This window comes from Fundulus heteroclitus, chromosome 13, assembly GCF_011125445.2.
Source record: "Fundulus heteroclitus isolate FHET01 chromosome 13, MU-UCD_Fhet_4.1, whole genome shotgun sequence".
Taxonomy (NCBI): domain Eukaryota; kingdom Metazoa; phylum Chordata; class Actinopteri; order Cyprinodontiformes; family Fundulidae; genus Fundulus; species Fundulus heteroclitus.
Window position 1 is genome coordinate 41,917,815 of NC_046373.1, and position 16,487 is coordinate 41,934,301.

General features: G+C 40.3%; 1 protein-coding gene across 1 annotated transcript in view; it reads right to left on the reverse strand.

Moving 5' to 3' along the window:
• LOC118565396 (H-2 class I histocompatibility antigen, Q9 alpha chain-like) overlaps positions 1-16,487 on the reverse strand; it is a 56,926-nt gene that overhangs the window by 21,381 nt on the left and 19,058 nt on the right. The window contains exon 2 of the mRNA XM_036145817.1: positions 8,315-8,575. Within this exon, the coding sequence (XP_036001710.1) occupies positions 8,315-8,575 (261 nt within the window). The remainder of the gene's footprint in view (positions 1-8,314; positions 8,576-16,487) is intronic.

Consider the following 16,487-nt stretch of genomic DNA (forward strand, 5'->3'; position numbering starts at 1 on the left):
TTCTGATTTTTAAATTAGGCTATATAGTAAAAAATAAAATGAAACAATGTAACAGCCAAAAAGAAAAGTAACACCTCATAAAACCAATGCATCTTTTACATTCAATACCAGCAAAATGATATTTTAAGAAAACCTCAAAAAGTACCCTCAAAAGGTACCACAAAAATAATTTACCTCAAAAGGTAAATTATTTGAAAACAAATTTAAAATGAATAACTTTATGGATATTTCTTATATGGAGAACTATTTGCTAACAACAAATGTTGCGACTCCAAGTGTTAAATTATATCATCCAGGTTTTAAACCTCAAACCTTACATGGTAAATATCTGCTGGCTCAGCCGAAAAACAGCATCTAGTATTTTCTGCTATTTTAGGACAAAAAATTTCTTTAATATTGAACTTTAGTTGGATTTAACTAAATAAAATTAAAAAGCAATGTAAATTGGGTCATTTTCCAAACCTCTTACAGACAGAAATAACATTTGAAAAGAAAACCCAAACAATATGAAATAGTTCAATGAAGATGTTCCTCTGAATCTTAATTTACATGCAAACTCAGGAGGACACCGATGACTTCAGATCTTGGTGTCCGGAGTCCTCAGTTAGTTGTCACATTACTGTTGAGACATTTAAAATATATTTTAAATATTATTTATACAATGATTCTATGTACCTACAATGTTTAAGTCATACCAACAAGGCACTGATAGAAAACAAGTTAAAAGACTGAGACTTAACCTGCAGTAATGGTTTGTCTGATGAGGCACTGGCTTTGGTATCGTCTGATTCTTTACTGGTTAAAGATGAGGCACTGTCTTCACGATCCTCTGAGCGAGGTGTCACAGTCTTGGTATCTTGATTATCTAGGAAAAAAAGTGAATTTTCAGAAACAAATGCCCTTTAGGAGGTTTTAGTATGATTTAACAAAAGCCTTGAGCTGGGTGCAGCAGGAGTGATGCAGAGACATAATGAGCAAAGCTTCTTTTAATAATTACCTCAAAACCTACAAGCTTAAGGAGACAACAACAGGATGACTACAACAGGGTAACAGAGAATCCAGCAATGGAGAAACAGAATCCGGTGCCTGTACTCACAAAGATTTTCAGAGAGTTTTTATCTTAGCTTAAAAGCTCCCTCCTTTTGATTAGATTAGAAATATCTCACACATCTGTCAAATTTAGGCTATGTCTGAAACGTTCTAATAGTAACTATTAGCTCCTCTTCCTTGATCTTTCACAGGGACAACAGTCAGAACTCTATTGTGGAGAAGAAAAGAGTTTCAGACTGCTGGGCTGAATTTGGACAGCCTTTAACTCTGACATCGTTACATGTCAGAAACGCACAAGGATGATTCTAGTCAAATCCTACAGCCTTCTAAAAATGAACTACAAAGTTCGCTCTCTTCTCTCCGGACATTTTCATTGATTTCTGTGATATGGGTTGTGCTTATACATCATTTCAAGCAAAGGATTGTGGGATACCTGAAGGCTTCTTCGTGCTGATAAGGGACATTGAGAGTTTTCTATGCTAAACGGTTACCTGATGAGCCAGATGAATTTCGTTCCGCCTAGCTCCACTCACATACATCTGGGACATCTTCCATAGAAAGTGATTTCTCCAACCAATTTTATTGTCCAGCCAATCAGGACGCAGGGCTGGAGTTTCATAGATGTGACGTAGTGGAGACACGACCATGACGTGAGACTGTTTTGATTCAGACAACAATGGCGGCTCGCAAAAAAAACAAAAAAACAATGGCGGCTCGCATCGAGGAAGCAAGCGTTAACATTGATGCTGCTATTTCTTCCATGTTGTCCAATCTACCTAATATTGTTTCATTAAAAGAACATCAGAGAACGGCTCTGAAGGCTTTTGTTGGCTGTTCTGTTTTGTTTTTTCCTGCGTCGATCTCACAGCGTCACGGGTTAGCTTCGGTGTGAGTGGTTGAAATAGCACGTCGATAAAGACGACAGACAAGTGGCTTATCCAATCATATGCAAGGATTTTTGACAAGGCCCAACCTTCTGAAACGGCATTCCTATGATCTGTTCCAGATGGATGAGTGGAGCTAGGTGGAGCGAAATACATTTGGCTAGGCTCAGGTTAGCTAAAGGAGCCATACAGGCTACTTTTCCTTCCTCTTTCCTTACTGACTGCACTTTTCATGGTGACCACTGATACATTCTACTTTGCCTAAAGAATCCTAACTTATTGGACCTTTTTAGATGCAGCCTTAGTCTTAGGATTATTTGTGAATACAGGCACAGAAACGTAAAAACAGTGAGAAGTAGGGTGAAAATCAGGTGAGTAACAAACAGAATATAAGACAACTGGAGGAAAAGACGAGGCTGAGGAACTGAAAATGACACGAAACAGAAGGAAACTATTCACTAACATAAACAGACGAGAGTGACACTGTTAGACAAAAATTTTAGTAGTGAAAGAAAATCTCTGGTCCTGATCTTGACCTTGTGGTCTATGGTTGTTCAGAGGGAACAATTAACAGAAAATCAATTTAGCTCTTTCTCAAACGAAGACTACATAACAAATATGAAACGATGTCCAGAGATTTTCAGGTAAAATGTTCCAGTGTTGTGAATACGGACGCTGATCGTTTTTCCTCTTTAGATCAACCATGTGCACTTATAATGCTGCCTTTCATAAGCACCCTCTCCTCATTTTTACTGTCAACATCTAGTAATGAGATTATAAAAACTAATTGTTAAATTACAAAGATCTTAATTGAACCTTTTCTGAAATGGTTCAGCAACCGCAACAAATCTACAGTCCTGTAACTCCTACCGGAAAATGTAACTGGAGTTTTTATCAATATTCTATATTATTGAGCGTCTACAATGGAACAGGTCTGGCAAGATCTTAGAAAACCAACCATGTGTGCTGGGCTTTACTCAACAGTAAACAATAAATAATGAGAACAAAGGAAATACAAATATTATTAAATATTTTAAATACTTACCGACTGGAAGTTTATGCCCTGAAATTAACAAAATGACAGAATTATTTGTTTGTAATATAAATTGCTATCATTACTAGAGATAGAAGCATTTGAGCAATTGAATAAGCTCAAAAACTATTTTAAAAATGAAGCTGAAGGCGCAAGTTCAATCGAAGAAACTCATCACCTGCCTCCATTCAATCAGAGTCCGATACGCCTCTGATGTGAGCCAATCAGCTACGAACCGCACCTCCATGAAGCCAATCAGCATCCCACGCTCATCTTAAAAGCAACTTCAAATCCACGTCTCAGCCTGCTAACCAGCAAGCGCAAACGGATTGCATGTTGGATTTCGAATCAGATGTCCGATTCAGCCCACCCCCAACCCCTTCTCCACCATCATAGCTGAGTTCATCTAGCTTCCAAGACGTTCCTCCATCCTCAACCCATCAGAGTGTTTTCTCCCTTCAGTCTTCATCACTCCCTATCGCCTGTTATTGGTCCGGCAGAAGACCACCACGTTGGGCCCGGTTCTGCCAGAGGTTTCTTCCCAAAGGGGAGTTTTTCCTCTCCACAGTCGCTTCAAGCTTGCTCATCATGGACAGTTCATGTAAACCTGTGTTTATCAAGTTGGACATCTATCTTAAACAGATCATTATATGGACTGAACAAACTTCTTCTATCTCCACTCCACCACCAGTTTCAGACCTGGGGGGGAACATCCCTGTTCTCATACATCTACTTATGCATATTAAAGTATAATTCAGCATTAATGTTCCTGCCGAGGTCTGAGCGCCAAAGACTTAAAATATTGTATCAATAAAATCCTTCTAATTGCCATTTCTTTCTCTGTGAGTTTTTCAGATTGAAATAGGTATTTAGCAATTAGTTATACTTGTCAGGGACAAGATATCACAATATAAACCTAGTGCTACCTCTGTAGGTTTAAGCTTTAGAGAAAACCTTTAGCAGTTTGACTGTAGTTGCTCATCTTGAGAAAAAGTTAAATAAAATTAAAAGTGTTGAAAACAAAAAGAGTTCATGAGTTATTCTGACTTCCTGTCAAAAACTCTTTCACTATTTTTTTAAAGTACAACAAGCTTTTTTTTTTTTGAGATGTCGCTCATTTTGTCCCGTCACTGTTTCATGACTAGGTAGTTTGGTAATTTTTTAACCAATAAAGACACCAGCCACTGAACTTTTGATAAGATCACACAGCATCAGATTGTATTTATGTGTTTCAATCAGATTCGATCAGAATTCTTATGAATTAAAACACAGGAAAGAGAAGACATTCGAGAAAAATATTTGTCTCTTACCATTTTTCTTCTTTTTGTAAAGGATGAAACCAATGACACCAATGAGACCAAGCAGCACCACAACAGCAACAACAGGGATGATCCACATAGTGCCATTTGCTGTTGAGAAGACAAACCAGGTCAGACTCCAGCAGAGTTACAGGTTTGTTTGTGTCTTTTATCTCAGTTTATCTGAACATCATTACCGGATTTTAGTTTTATTTTATTTTCTGGTTTCTGTGCATAAATGTATTTCTTTTCAGTTTCCATAATGGCGAGTTGCTAATAAATGTACACAGATTTTCTTTTAAGTTTTATAAAGCTGGTAATTAAATGAATGCATTGAATGGTTGGAGTCTAACATAAACTAAAACCCTCAAAATTAATAAAGTTGAAAGTTTTTATTGAAACTATCAACAAAATTAAGTCCAAACAACTGGAGCAAATTGTAATAGCAGAAAATGACATTTTAATTTTATATAAGCTTTTATTATCATCCCAAGTAAAAAGGCTGGTCAGCCAATCTTTGAAACTTAACATAAATCTAAAAAGACAAACAGAACAGACCGAACAATGATACTTACATTCATTGCTCCTGGTTCCTGATTTCTCCAGTCGATGGATGATGTCTTCTCTGACTCCAGAGAGCTGAAACACACATTCATACTTGTTCCAGTCTTCAGGTGCAACAGATGACAGATCGATGTGAACGCTCATCTGGAAGGTTCCATCATTGTTAGGGAGGATCTCTCCTTTGACCACACCACCATGAACCTCCTCTCCATCTTTCCTCCAGAACATCTCTGCTCTGTTGGGGTAGAAACCTGTAGCGTGGCAGCTGACTGGAGATGAGGAAGACTTCTGGAGGAAGGAGACTGATGGAAGATCTGCAGAAAGAGACACAAGAAGTTCAAATATAAATGGTTTATAATGATTTGTGTCTAATAAACAGTAAATAACTTGAAATGCTTCAGAGGTGGAGACCAGCCTCAGATCCACAAACAGAACTGAGTAATTTAGTCAACAATGTGGTGAAGAAATCAGTGTTTAGACAAGTGTAAGAAAATTACCTCTGGGTAATTCTCTCTATACAAAGAAAAATCTGAATATGTGATTTAATACCTGTTCTCATCAGAGAGCTCCTCCCATAGTCAACATACTTCTTCAGCCATGCAGGACAAATCTGGTTGAAGTAGTACTTGTCATTCTCCAGCAGAGGTCTGTTACTGTTCCATCTGTCTTTAGTCATTTCAGCTTGTTGTTTTGGAGTGATCCATGTGTTTTCCTTCATGTCCATCATTAGGAGGTCTTCTCCATCATAGCCGTACTGGAAATAGCCAGTAACCTTTCCAGTCTCATCATCCCACTCACAGCCGTACATTTGCTGGAAAATGTGAACACCTAAAGACAGAGAATGCAGAAAACTAAAATGAGATTTTGTTTTTGAATCTTTTAACATCGTTTTTCATTAATAAACACAAAACAGCCATTTAAACGACACAGGCATCTTAATGAGAGAGAAGCGGCAGACAAAAAGTTATTTATTATCATCCATAGAAACCTTCATCATGAACAGATTTACTATCTGCAGTTTATCTCTAATAATTAAAGGTAGTTTAACTGAAAATGACTCAGATGAACATTGTGGACTTTTGAACATTTTGATCTCATCATCTATGTATTAACTTAGTTTCACATCATGTGGATCCAGAGACAGCTGGTTGACCAGCCTGATAGGAGACGTTATAAACCACTGAGAGGTTCTGTTCTCTGAAGGACCGTTCAGGTCCAGGTTCTCACTCTGCAGCTTCAGCTTCTAGTCTCTATTCTCCAGCAGTAGCTCTGATCTTTCTGCTCGGTCAGCTCCTCTCAGTCAGGAACCTTTCAGCTGATCTTCACTTCCTCCATGTGTGTTTTTATCCTCCTTCAGTTTGTTTCTGTCTATCCAGCCGTGGATCTTTCCTTCTGTTCTGCTCCTGCTCTTCTGGACCGTCACAGCTCCAAACCTTGGTGGTCTCCTTTCAGAGCGGCAGCTTTCTCAGCCTCCGCCCTGATTCCAGATCATCTCTCCTCTCTTTGAGCCTCTGGGCGTAACGACGCCTGCTGAAGGCTGAGGGTGAAGCTGTTCTCTGAGGAGATGTTTCATGTTGGTGTGAGCAGACTCAGCCAGGTCTGGACTCCTGCTTGACCTTTAACCCACGACCAGCAGGCTGAAGTTTACTGGGAGAACATGAGGCTGTTCTCACGTTAGGAACAAGATTCATTTACATTTGAATCTGTTTCATTTTATTTTAAATGACTTTAAGGGATATATAATATTTTTTTAGTTAAGTCATTTGATTGGGTGGGTTCTGGTACCAGGTGGGTCCAGGTCCAACCAGAACCGGTCCCTGGTCCACATGTGGAGACTTCAGAGCAGCTGTCAGAGTCAGATCTTAACTCCGTCTCCTCTCTCCACAGAGACTCTCTGGTTCCACCAACATCAGCTGCTGAAGATGACGGAGCTTCATGTGACCCACAGGACCAGAACCAGGACCAGAACCAGAACCAGAACCAGGACCAGAACCCGGTTGACCAGGATTCTGGACCAGCAGACCCACATCAGACATGATCCTTCCTTTAAAATCACAACTGAAGCTTCACAAAAACTTCATTACTTCAGGAACTCCCTGTTCCTCAGAGACTCTACAGCAGGAGGTCCAACATAAGATCTGAGGGCCTCTTGGACCTCTGGATGATGCTGCGTGGCTCCTGACTGGGATTCCAGAACTATGCTAATTTGTCCCTTCAGCGGCGGATGATGCTGATGGAGACTTTATTATTAATTAGGGCAAAATCTGCTTTTATTTAATTTAGTCACTGTTTATGGAGACACTGCATGGCCTTCAGTAGAAACTAAATTCTTTTTCTCAATAAATCAAGTTATAAAAGATCTTCAAGTGTCAAAAAGCTGTGAAAACCTAGAACATTTTATTGTTTTCTGTTTCTAGTTTTATCAGTTTAAACTGAATGAAGAAAAGATCGACCCTCTTCTAATGTTTTTCTGCAGCTTCAGCTTCTAGTCTCTATTCTCCAGCAGTAGCTCTGATCTTTCTGCTCGGTCAGCTCCTCTCAGTCAGGAACCTTTCAGCTGATCTTCATTTGTGTTTGCAGCAACAATTAACCTGATGACTCTGTGATAAAATCTGTTCCTGATCAATCTGACAGTCTGAGGTTCTTAAACGTAAAACCAAGTATTTTATTTTTCCAACATGTTCGGTCTTATTATGTTAGCTGTGTCTCTTAATTATATTACTTTATATTGGGAAATTTAAAATATAGTTTCCATGAACAGAACATCGCTCTGTGGACGTCAGGAGAGACAGATTGCTCACAATGTTCTGTTGACACTAATTAATAAAGTTTAGCTTCAAGGTTTTCCAGCAAACTGAAGCAGAAATTAATCATGAGTGGAAATCCTCCATCTTTACACACCAGACAGATTATCTAATAAATCAGAGAAATACAGTATTGACAGATAATAAAAATCTACTTTAATATCTGTAAACAATAAAGATGCCCAGTTTACAGTATATTTATGCTAATTTTTACAACAATAAAATTGTTTGGAACAATATTTAACAAAATCACACACTGTGTTTATTATTTTATGTACCAGTGACTGTTAGGCAAGAGTCACTTTTCAAGTCGATTCTACAAAATAATATATTATGTTTATTGTGATAAATTACCTCCTTATCAAAGTTGTTGCTGCAACATTTAGTACAGATTTGAAAACTAAAAAGAGAGCTAAAATATGAAACAAGAACTTCATTACAAATATTTAATAATTGTATAAATCCTGTAATTGATTAACTCAGAATTCTTAGGTTCATAAAGGGAGAGTCACCTTAAATAAGGTTAATTTAATTTTAGCAATTGTTTTATTTTATATTTATTCATGGCTAAAAAAAATGTTAAGTAGAGTCTCTCCATTGTCTCTTTCTTGTTGGTGTGATTCTGTGTCATAGTTGCTATAAACAACAAAATGATCAATAAATAGTGAGAAACAGACAAACCTCCAGTTTGGGTGAAGCGTGACTTTGCTATTTCAATGTTGGCTTTGAAGATCTGCTGGTAACTATGAAGGATGTCAGTCTCGCTCTCCCAGTACTGCACATCAGTGTTCTCCTTTATCCAGTCCTGTTTGGGTTCACATCTCAGGGTGTTGTTGTCATAATGAAAAATCTGAACATCATCAACCAAACCAACAGCCACAAACTCCGGGAACTTTTTGACTTGAGACGATCCCGTGTAGAAATACTTCAGGGAGTGGGTCACTGGAAAAAAAGACAAGATTGTGATTTTAGATGAGAAAATAAAAACAAAATAATTTTATTCACCCCTTCACCTTTTTTGTGTACAAGCACAATGAATCACAACATAAAAATAACAGTTACAATATCTTTTATATATAACTTCAATCTGCATAAAAAAAATCCTCTAGAAAATGTTGGTTCTTTAAGATTTCTATAGAATGTAATCATTTGATATAAAATATTATACAAATTAATATTTTTACATTCAGTTTATATTTAGTGTCAACTTTTTATTTTACTTCTTTATGAGGCTTGATATCCACTTCCTGAGCAACACATTTACCCATTTGTTATATTTTAATAACTTAAGAAAATAGTTGTTTCTTAACGGCTTTAAAAAAAAGACATTAGAGCAGGGGTGTCAAACATACGGCCCGCGGGCCGGATCCGGCCTGCCGAACAATTTATTCCGGCCCTGTGGCTAAATGCATTATCATTATTAAAAAAGAAAAAAAATATATATATTTTTTTGTTGTTGTTGTTTTTCCCAGTGTCCTGTCTGGCATTGTGGCAATAAGAATTGTTGTCTTAATGCCAAAAAGAGCTCATCAGATTTGAACTTCACAAATGGAGCAGTACTGCTTTTGCCATAGTGCTCCGCTTGATTTATGAATGTGAATAGTTTTTATTATGATTCATGCGGGGAATATCTCAAATGATATGGACACTACAGTGGGAAAGTGGGAGAGGAAAGGAAGAACAAAAAAAAAAAAAAACATCACTTTTCATCGAGTCCACCGGCTCGGAGGTAAGAAACCCGACAAAACCCGTCCTCGCCCGATCATAGCTAAATTTGAGCATTATAAACAAAAAGAATTTGTTAGAAGTTGCGGCAGGGAACTGAGAGGGACAGACTTTAGTGTTAATGATCAGTTTCCTAAGGAAATCCTAGATCGCAGGCGAGTACTGTTCCCAATCAGGAAAAAATATATGATGGACGGCGTTAAAGCCACCATATCGGTTGACAGACTTTATATTAATGGACAGTTGTTCAGGGATCAGAAGATCACCCCTTGGCTTTATTAGTTACACCACAGGTGGACTTAAAGCATGTTTCAATGATTTAAAATAAATAAATAAAATAAATAAATAAATAAATAAGACGCACAGATCGGTACACGGTGATAAATTAAATACACGCAGAACTAAAGAGCACGTTGGTATGGTTGGTGTTCACGGTTGGGTACAGAAGGCACGGGCTATGGTTGATCCCTTTACACACTCTCTTACTCTTTGCACTTTTTTATTTTTTTGTGTATTTCTATCTTATTTGTCTGCTTCTTTCCTGAACATCAGTCAATCACAAGCACATCATATGATGCTACCTGGGTCTATGTATGACTATTTTCTCAAGGGCATGCACCTTCTAACTTCTCACTCACATCTATGGCGAATGTAAAGTTTGTGACATGGAATGTGCATGGGGCTGGCACCAGAGAGAAAAAAATGAAGATCATTAACCAGCTTACTAGATTAAAGGCAGATGTTGTATTATTGCAAGAAACCCACAAATCAGCTACAAATGCAAGTGAGCTTAATTCACCTGAGTTCCCTAATGTGTTTGCGGCCTGCTATAACTCTAGACAGAGAGGTGTAGCAATCTTAATCAACAAAAGCGTTAGTTTGAAAATATTAGATAAAACTATAGATCCTGAAGGTAGATACATAATAATTAAAATGCAGCTTAAGCGAAAATTCAGACTGAAGAAACTCTATTGCCTACCTCCATCAATCAGAGACTCATCCGCCTCCGACACAAGCAATCAGCTTTGAACTGCTCCTCCTCGAAGCCAATCAGCATCCTGGGTTCATCTTAAAAAGAACTCCACATCCTCGTCTCGGCCTTCTCCTCAGCGAGCAAGCGGTGGCTGCGCCGTGTCCGGTTTGGACTCTGTTGACCGGTTTCTAGAGACAATAACTTATCCTGAAATCCTCCTGCCATAGGAATACCGTCTAGCTGCACATCTTCCTTTCCAACCTCTGTTTTCGTCAGCTCCGATTCCTGGCGCAAAGAACTCGCAAGCGACGCAGACGCGTCCCAACTCTGCCTAAGTTCCGGTCAGCTTCGCTTCATAGCGCGCCGGGGTCTTTATCAAACTGATACCGTGGGGCAGGCTCTTGGTTCGCGGATCCGCCGACTCATCCGGGACCTCCTCTGGTTTTCATCGGCTTTGCGGCGCCACCTTGCCGCTTGTCCCGGCCGCAACTTTTCAGCCGGAACTACTCTCTCATTCACTCGCTAATGCGTTCGGAGCCAGCTCAGGTAATATGTATTCACCCATGTTCGTCCTCTATTCAGGCGAACGTATTTCATGTTACTGTTTGTTTTCGTTTTCTTCTTCTTCTGGTGTTGCCGGTAGCCACCGGGCTTGTGGGGGCATTGCTGCCACCTACTGGTTGGAGTATGAAGTGCATTTTAAATTCAGCAATTGATTCCAATCGTTATTAAACCGCTGCAACTCTGGTGCAATTTGGCATCCGCTTGGACTGGTCTGTATTGGGTTCAGACTTCTCATTTATGCTGACCAGGCCACTTCTGTCACTCTTGTCATTTCAATGTTTTGCCAATCAATTCTTCAGGTGTTGTGAAATTATACATGTTAAAGTTATTTAAGGTTTTGTTAGTAGGTATTATCTGAATGTCAGCTGGGACCCTACGTACGGATGGCTGTGGGGATGGTTTGAGTATTGGTCGATCTTTAACAGCAACTTGCTCATGTATTTAGGGATTGTCTATTTCTTCTTTTAGGTTCAAGAATTCATTCAAGATGAATAACCGGAGAGCATCACTGAAGGTGCTGTTGTCTGGTTGATACTATTTTCAATTACGGATCCTCTCTGCAGTTGTGAGGCTAACTAAAGCTACTAAGCAACGAGATCATCAGTTAGCAGGATGCAATGCAGAATCTGAATTAAATTATTAAAGTCATCCAAAAGACATGGAATAAGCTAAATAAGCTAATCGATTCATAACAGCATTTGGTATGCGTTTGGCATTCTACGTATTTATGAACTAAGCAAACATTATCGATTATGTCTTAAGAAGTGTTACCCGTGTTTAATGGTCCTTCATTTTCTGGATGTTTTCTTCTTATAGATATTCTTTTCACTATTCCCAGTTGTTTTCTCAAACTAAACCTGTCAGCCTGCATTGAGTTCTACGTATTGATCTTAACCTAGTTCCATGATGGCTTTTGCCTGCAGACAAGCTCTCGAATTCTCGAGATATCAGTTTCATTCCCATATCAGTTATTTCTGAGCGTCAGTGCTCTCCTCGCTCGGTCACCTCAATCTCGCAGGTGCATCATTTTAAGAGTCACGTTTTTATTTCCAGGCAGCTTGAGCTCACTAATTTCGTTTCCTTCCCTCCTTGAACAGGATACTCTGGTTAAGAGTTGCCGTTCTGAACTTTCCTTCTGGTCTGGCTTGCTTCTCGTCCGGATTTGAAACACACTTTCTATAATGTCTTTTTGTCTGTAGATGCGTTAAATTTTACAGATGTGCATCCGTAAGTTTTGGAGGATTCTAAAAACAGTTGGGTTGCAGATTTGTGAAATTGTCAAAGAAATCGTTAATCTTGTGACCTTTCATCTAGAGTTATTTCAGCATTCAGGATGTGAGCTGTGCAACAGCAGACGCTTGTGGAGCCCAATCGTTGGGCGATGGCTATCATCAGCATGCCACACATATCTGCTCTTACTTTTCATTCATCTTAGCCGCCTAATGCTCATCTTAAAGGTAATCTAACTACGAATACTGGTGGTGGATTCAAATCTCATTCAAGTCTCATTAAGCCCGCGTCCTGTCCTGTTCATTCCCTGTTGGTCACTCATTCATTTATGTGCATCATCCCTAAGCATCCTCTGTTATTTATCCTGTCATCCAGGCGTCCCGCCATGCAGTTGTCCTGTTATTCTGTTCATTCTTTCATGGTCATTCATTTATTCATGTTCCCCACTACGTTCCCTGCATACTCCTTGCATGCTTCCTGCATGCTCCCAGTGTGCTCCCTGTGTGTTCCCTGCCATGCACACTGCCATGCGGCCTTCCCTGCCATACTCTTTGCCATGTTTCCTTCTATGCTCCTTGCCATGTTTCCTTCTATGCTCCTTGCCATGTGTTTCCTTCTATGCTCCTTGCCATGTTTCCTTCTATGCTCCTTGCCATGTGTTTCCTTCTATGCTCCTTGCCATGTGTTTCCTTCCATGCTCCTTGCCGTGTTTCCTTCCATGCTCCTTGCCGTGTTTCCTTCCATGCTCCTTGCCGTGTTTCCTTCCATGCTCCCTGCAACGCCCTCCTCCCTGCCATGCGGCCTGCCCTGCCATGTTTCCTGTCATGCGGCCTGCCCTGCCATGTGTTTCCTGCCATGTGTTTCCTTCCATGCTCCTTGCCATGTGTTTCCTTTTATGCTCCTTGCCATGTTTCCTTCTATGCTCCTTGCCATGTGTTTCCTTCTATGCTCCTTGCCATGTTTCCTTCTATGCTCCTTGCCATGTGTTTCCTTCTATGCTCCTTGCCATGTGTTTCCTTCTATGCTCCTTGCCGTGTTTCCTTCCATGCTCCTTGCCGTGTTTCCTTCCATTCTCCTTGCCGTGTTTCCTTCCATGCTCCTTGCCGTGTTTCCTTCTACGCTCCCTGCAACGCCCTCCTCCCTGCCATGCGGCCTGCCCTGCCATGTTTCCTGTCATGCGGCCTGCCCTGCCATGTGTTTCCTGCCATGTGTTTCCTTTTATGCTCCTTGCCATGTGTTTCCTTTTATGCTCCTTGCCATGTGTTTCCTTTTATGCTCCTTGCCATGTGTTTCCTTTTATGCTCCTTGCCATGTGTTTCCTTTTATGCTCCTTGCCATGTGTTTCCTTTTATGCTCCTTGCCATGTGTTTCCTTCTATGCTCCCTGCAACGCCCTCTTCCCTGCCATGCTCCCTGCCATGCTCCCTGTGTGTTCTCTGCCATGCTCCCTGTGTGTTCTCTGCCATGTTCCCTGTGTTCTCTGCCATGTTCCCTGCGTTCTCTGCCATGTTCCCTGCGTTCTCTGCCATGCCCCCTGCGTTCTCTGCCATGTTCCCTGCGTTCTCTGCCATGCTTCCTGTGGTTCCCTGCGTTCTCTATAACATGCTCCCTGTGGTTTGCTGCCATGTCCCCTGCTTGCTGCCCGCCTTGCTCCCTGCCATGATCATTCATTCATCACGTGCATCAGCCCGAAACTGACCATTCACCTCACCTTCCACCTCTCCATCAACCTCGCCTCATCTTTCCATTCATCTCGTTTAAATTTTGGTAAGCATTTGCGGCAATGGCCCTCTCTGCTAAGCTTTCACATCTTTTCTCCTTCATTACTCATCCTTCTCCTTCTCTCTGCCTTCTGAACTTGCTGACGCTCTGGCCTGGACCTCGGCATTTTTTGGGGGATAATTTCCCTATTCTCATACATCTGCTTATCTACGTTAAAGTATAAATCACTGTTTATGTTCCTGCCGAGGTCCGAGCGCCAAAGTTTAAACTATTGTATCAATAAATCTGTCTAATCGCTTTTCTCTTTGTGAGTCTTTAGTTTGAATGATGCTAAAGGCGGGAATACAACCGAAGAACTTCTGCTTACTTCCATTCAATCAGACGCTTGTTCGCCTCCAATGATGCAATCGCTTCGAGCCACACCTCCTCGAAGCCCAATCATCATCCAGCGTTCACCTTAAACAGCAACTCCAAATCATCTCTCGGCCTGCTTTTTGGCAAGCGCAAGAACCATTGCACTAATGTCGTATTTCGCTTCAGACATTCCCATTTGCAAGCCTTTCAGTTCCAAGTATCATCCTGAGACTGACATCTCTATTTATGCACCTCACCTCATCTCCCCATTCATCTCACTCAACTTTGGTAGGCCTTCGTGGCAACAGGCCCTGTTTGACGCACCGGCCTCGGCAATTTTTGGGGGGAAATATCCCTATTCTCATACGCCTGCTTATGCATATTGAAGTATAATTCAGCGTGAATTTTTCCTGCCGAGGTCTGAGCGCCAAACCCTTAAAATATTGTATCAATAAAATTCTTCTAATTGCCTTTTCTTTCTGTGTGAGTTTTTCAGATTGAAATGCAGCTTAAGCGAAAATTCAGACTGAAGAAACTCTATTGCCTACCTCCATCAATCAGAGACTCATCCGCCTCCGACACAAGCAATCAGCTTTGAACTGCTCCTCCTCGAAGCCAATCAGCATCCCGGGTTCATCTTAAAAAGAACTCCACATCCTCGTCTCGGCCTTCTCCTCAGCGAGCAAGCGGTGGCTGCGCCGTGTCCGGTTTGGACTCTGTCGACCGGTTTCAACCCACCTCCATCCCCTTCTCCACCATCGTAGCAAGCTTCGCCTGGCTTTCCTACGGTCCTCCTTCAACCTCATCCCCATCAGAGTGTAATTCCTCCTGGACTCTTATGGAATTCCCAGTCACTCTTTAAAACGGTCCGGCAGAAGACCGCCATGCTGAGCCTGGTTCTGCCAGAGGTTTCTTCCCAAAGGGGAGTTTTTCCTCTCCACAGTCGCTTCATGCTTGCTCATCATGGACAGTTCATGCAAACCTGTGTTTATCAAGTTGGACATCTAGCTCAAACAATTCAGCATATGGACTGAACAAACTTTATGTATCCCCACTCCACCACCAGTTTCAGACCTGGGGGGGAAATATCCCTATTCTCATACGCCTGCTTATGCATATTGAAGTATAATTCAGCGTGAATTTTTCCTGCCGAGGTCTGAGCGCCAAACCCTTAAAATATTGTATCAATAAAATTCTTCTAATTGCCTTTTCTTTCTGTGTGAGTTTTTCAGATTGAAATAGCTATCCATAACCAGAAGCTATGTATTGTCAGTATATATGGTCCAAATGTTGATGACCCCTCTTTTTTCCACCAATTCTTCCTTGCACTTTCAAAACACGGGGATTGTTCACTAATTATAGGAGGTGACTTCAACTTTGGTTTAAATAACGATATAGACAGGTTGAATAAAACAGGGGCTCAGCGTAGTTGGCAGTCAGTAAGTGTAGTAAAACAATACATGAGTGATTTTGGTCTTTGCGATGCATGGCGTTCTCTTCATCCTATTAGTAAAGAATACACTTTTTTCTCAAATGTTCACCATTCGTACTCTCGTCTGGACTACTTTCTAATAAGTAGCTCACTGCTGTCGGTTGTTTCAGAGACGGTAATTCATCCTATTGCTATCAGTGATCACGCTCCTGTTACTCTCACCTTAATTAATAAAAAAATAACCACACAAAACAAAAGCTGGAGATTTAATACATCACTGCTTAAAGATGAAGAATTTATAAAATTCATTAAAGAACAGTGGGCTTCATACTTAGAAGACAATGATCAACCAGGTACATCGGCATCGATATTGTGGGAAGCTGGAAAAGCAGTGATGAGAGGTAAAATAATTTCTTTCTCATCTCATAAAAAGAAAAAAGAAAACAAAAAGATTCAGGAATTAGAAGAAAAACTTAAGTTACTAGAATTATCTCAAGAAGAAGGGAAGTTAGGTAAAATCCGTGAAGTAAAATTAGAACTAAACCACTATATTGAAAAGCAAAATAGATTTCTAATACAAAGACTCCGAATAGAAAATTTTGAACATGGCAATAAGTCAGGAAGCTTTCTAGCTAATCAGCTTAAAATAAATAAGGAGAAAACTACTATATTTGCAGTTACAGATTCAACTGGTAATACAGTAAGTGAACCAGAGTTTATAAATAATACCTTCCGCGATTTCTACAAATCTTTATACACACCACAGATAAATCCATCAGAGAAGGATATTAAGCAATTTCTGGATAAAATTACACTTCCTAAATTATCAGATAACCCAACAATGACACTGGATTC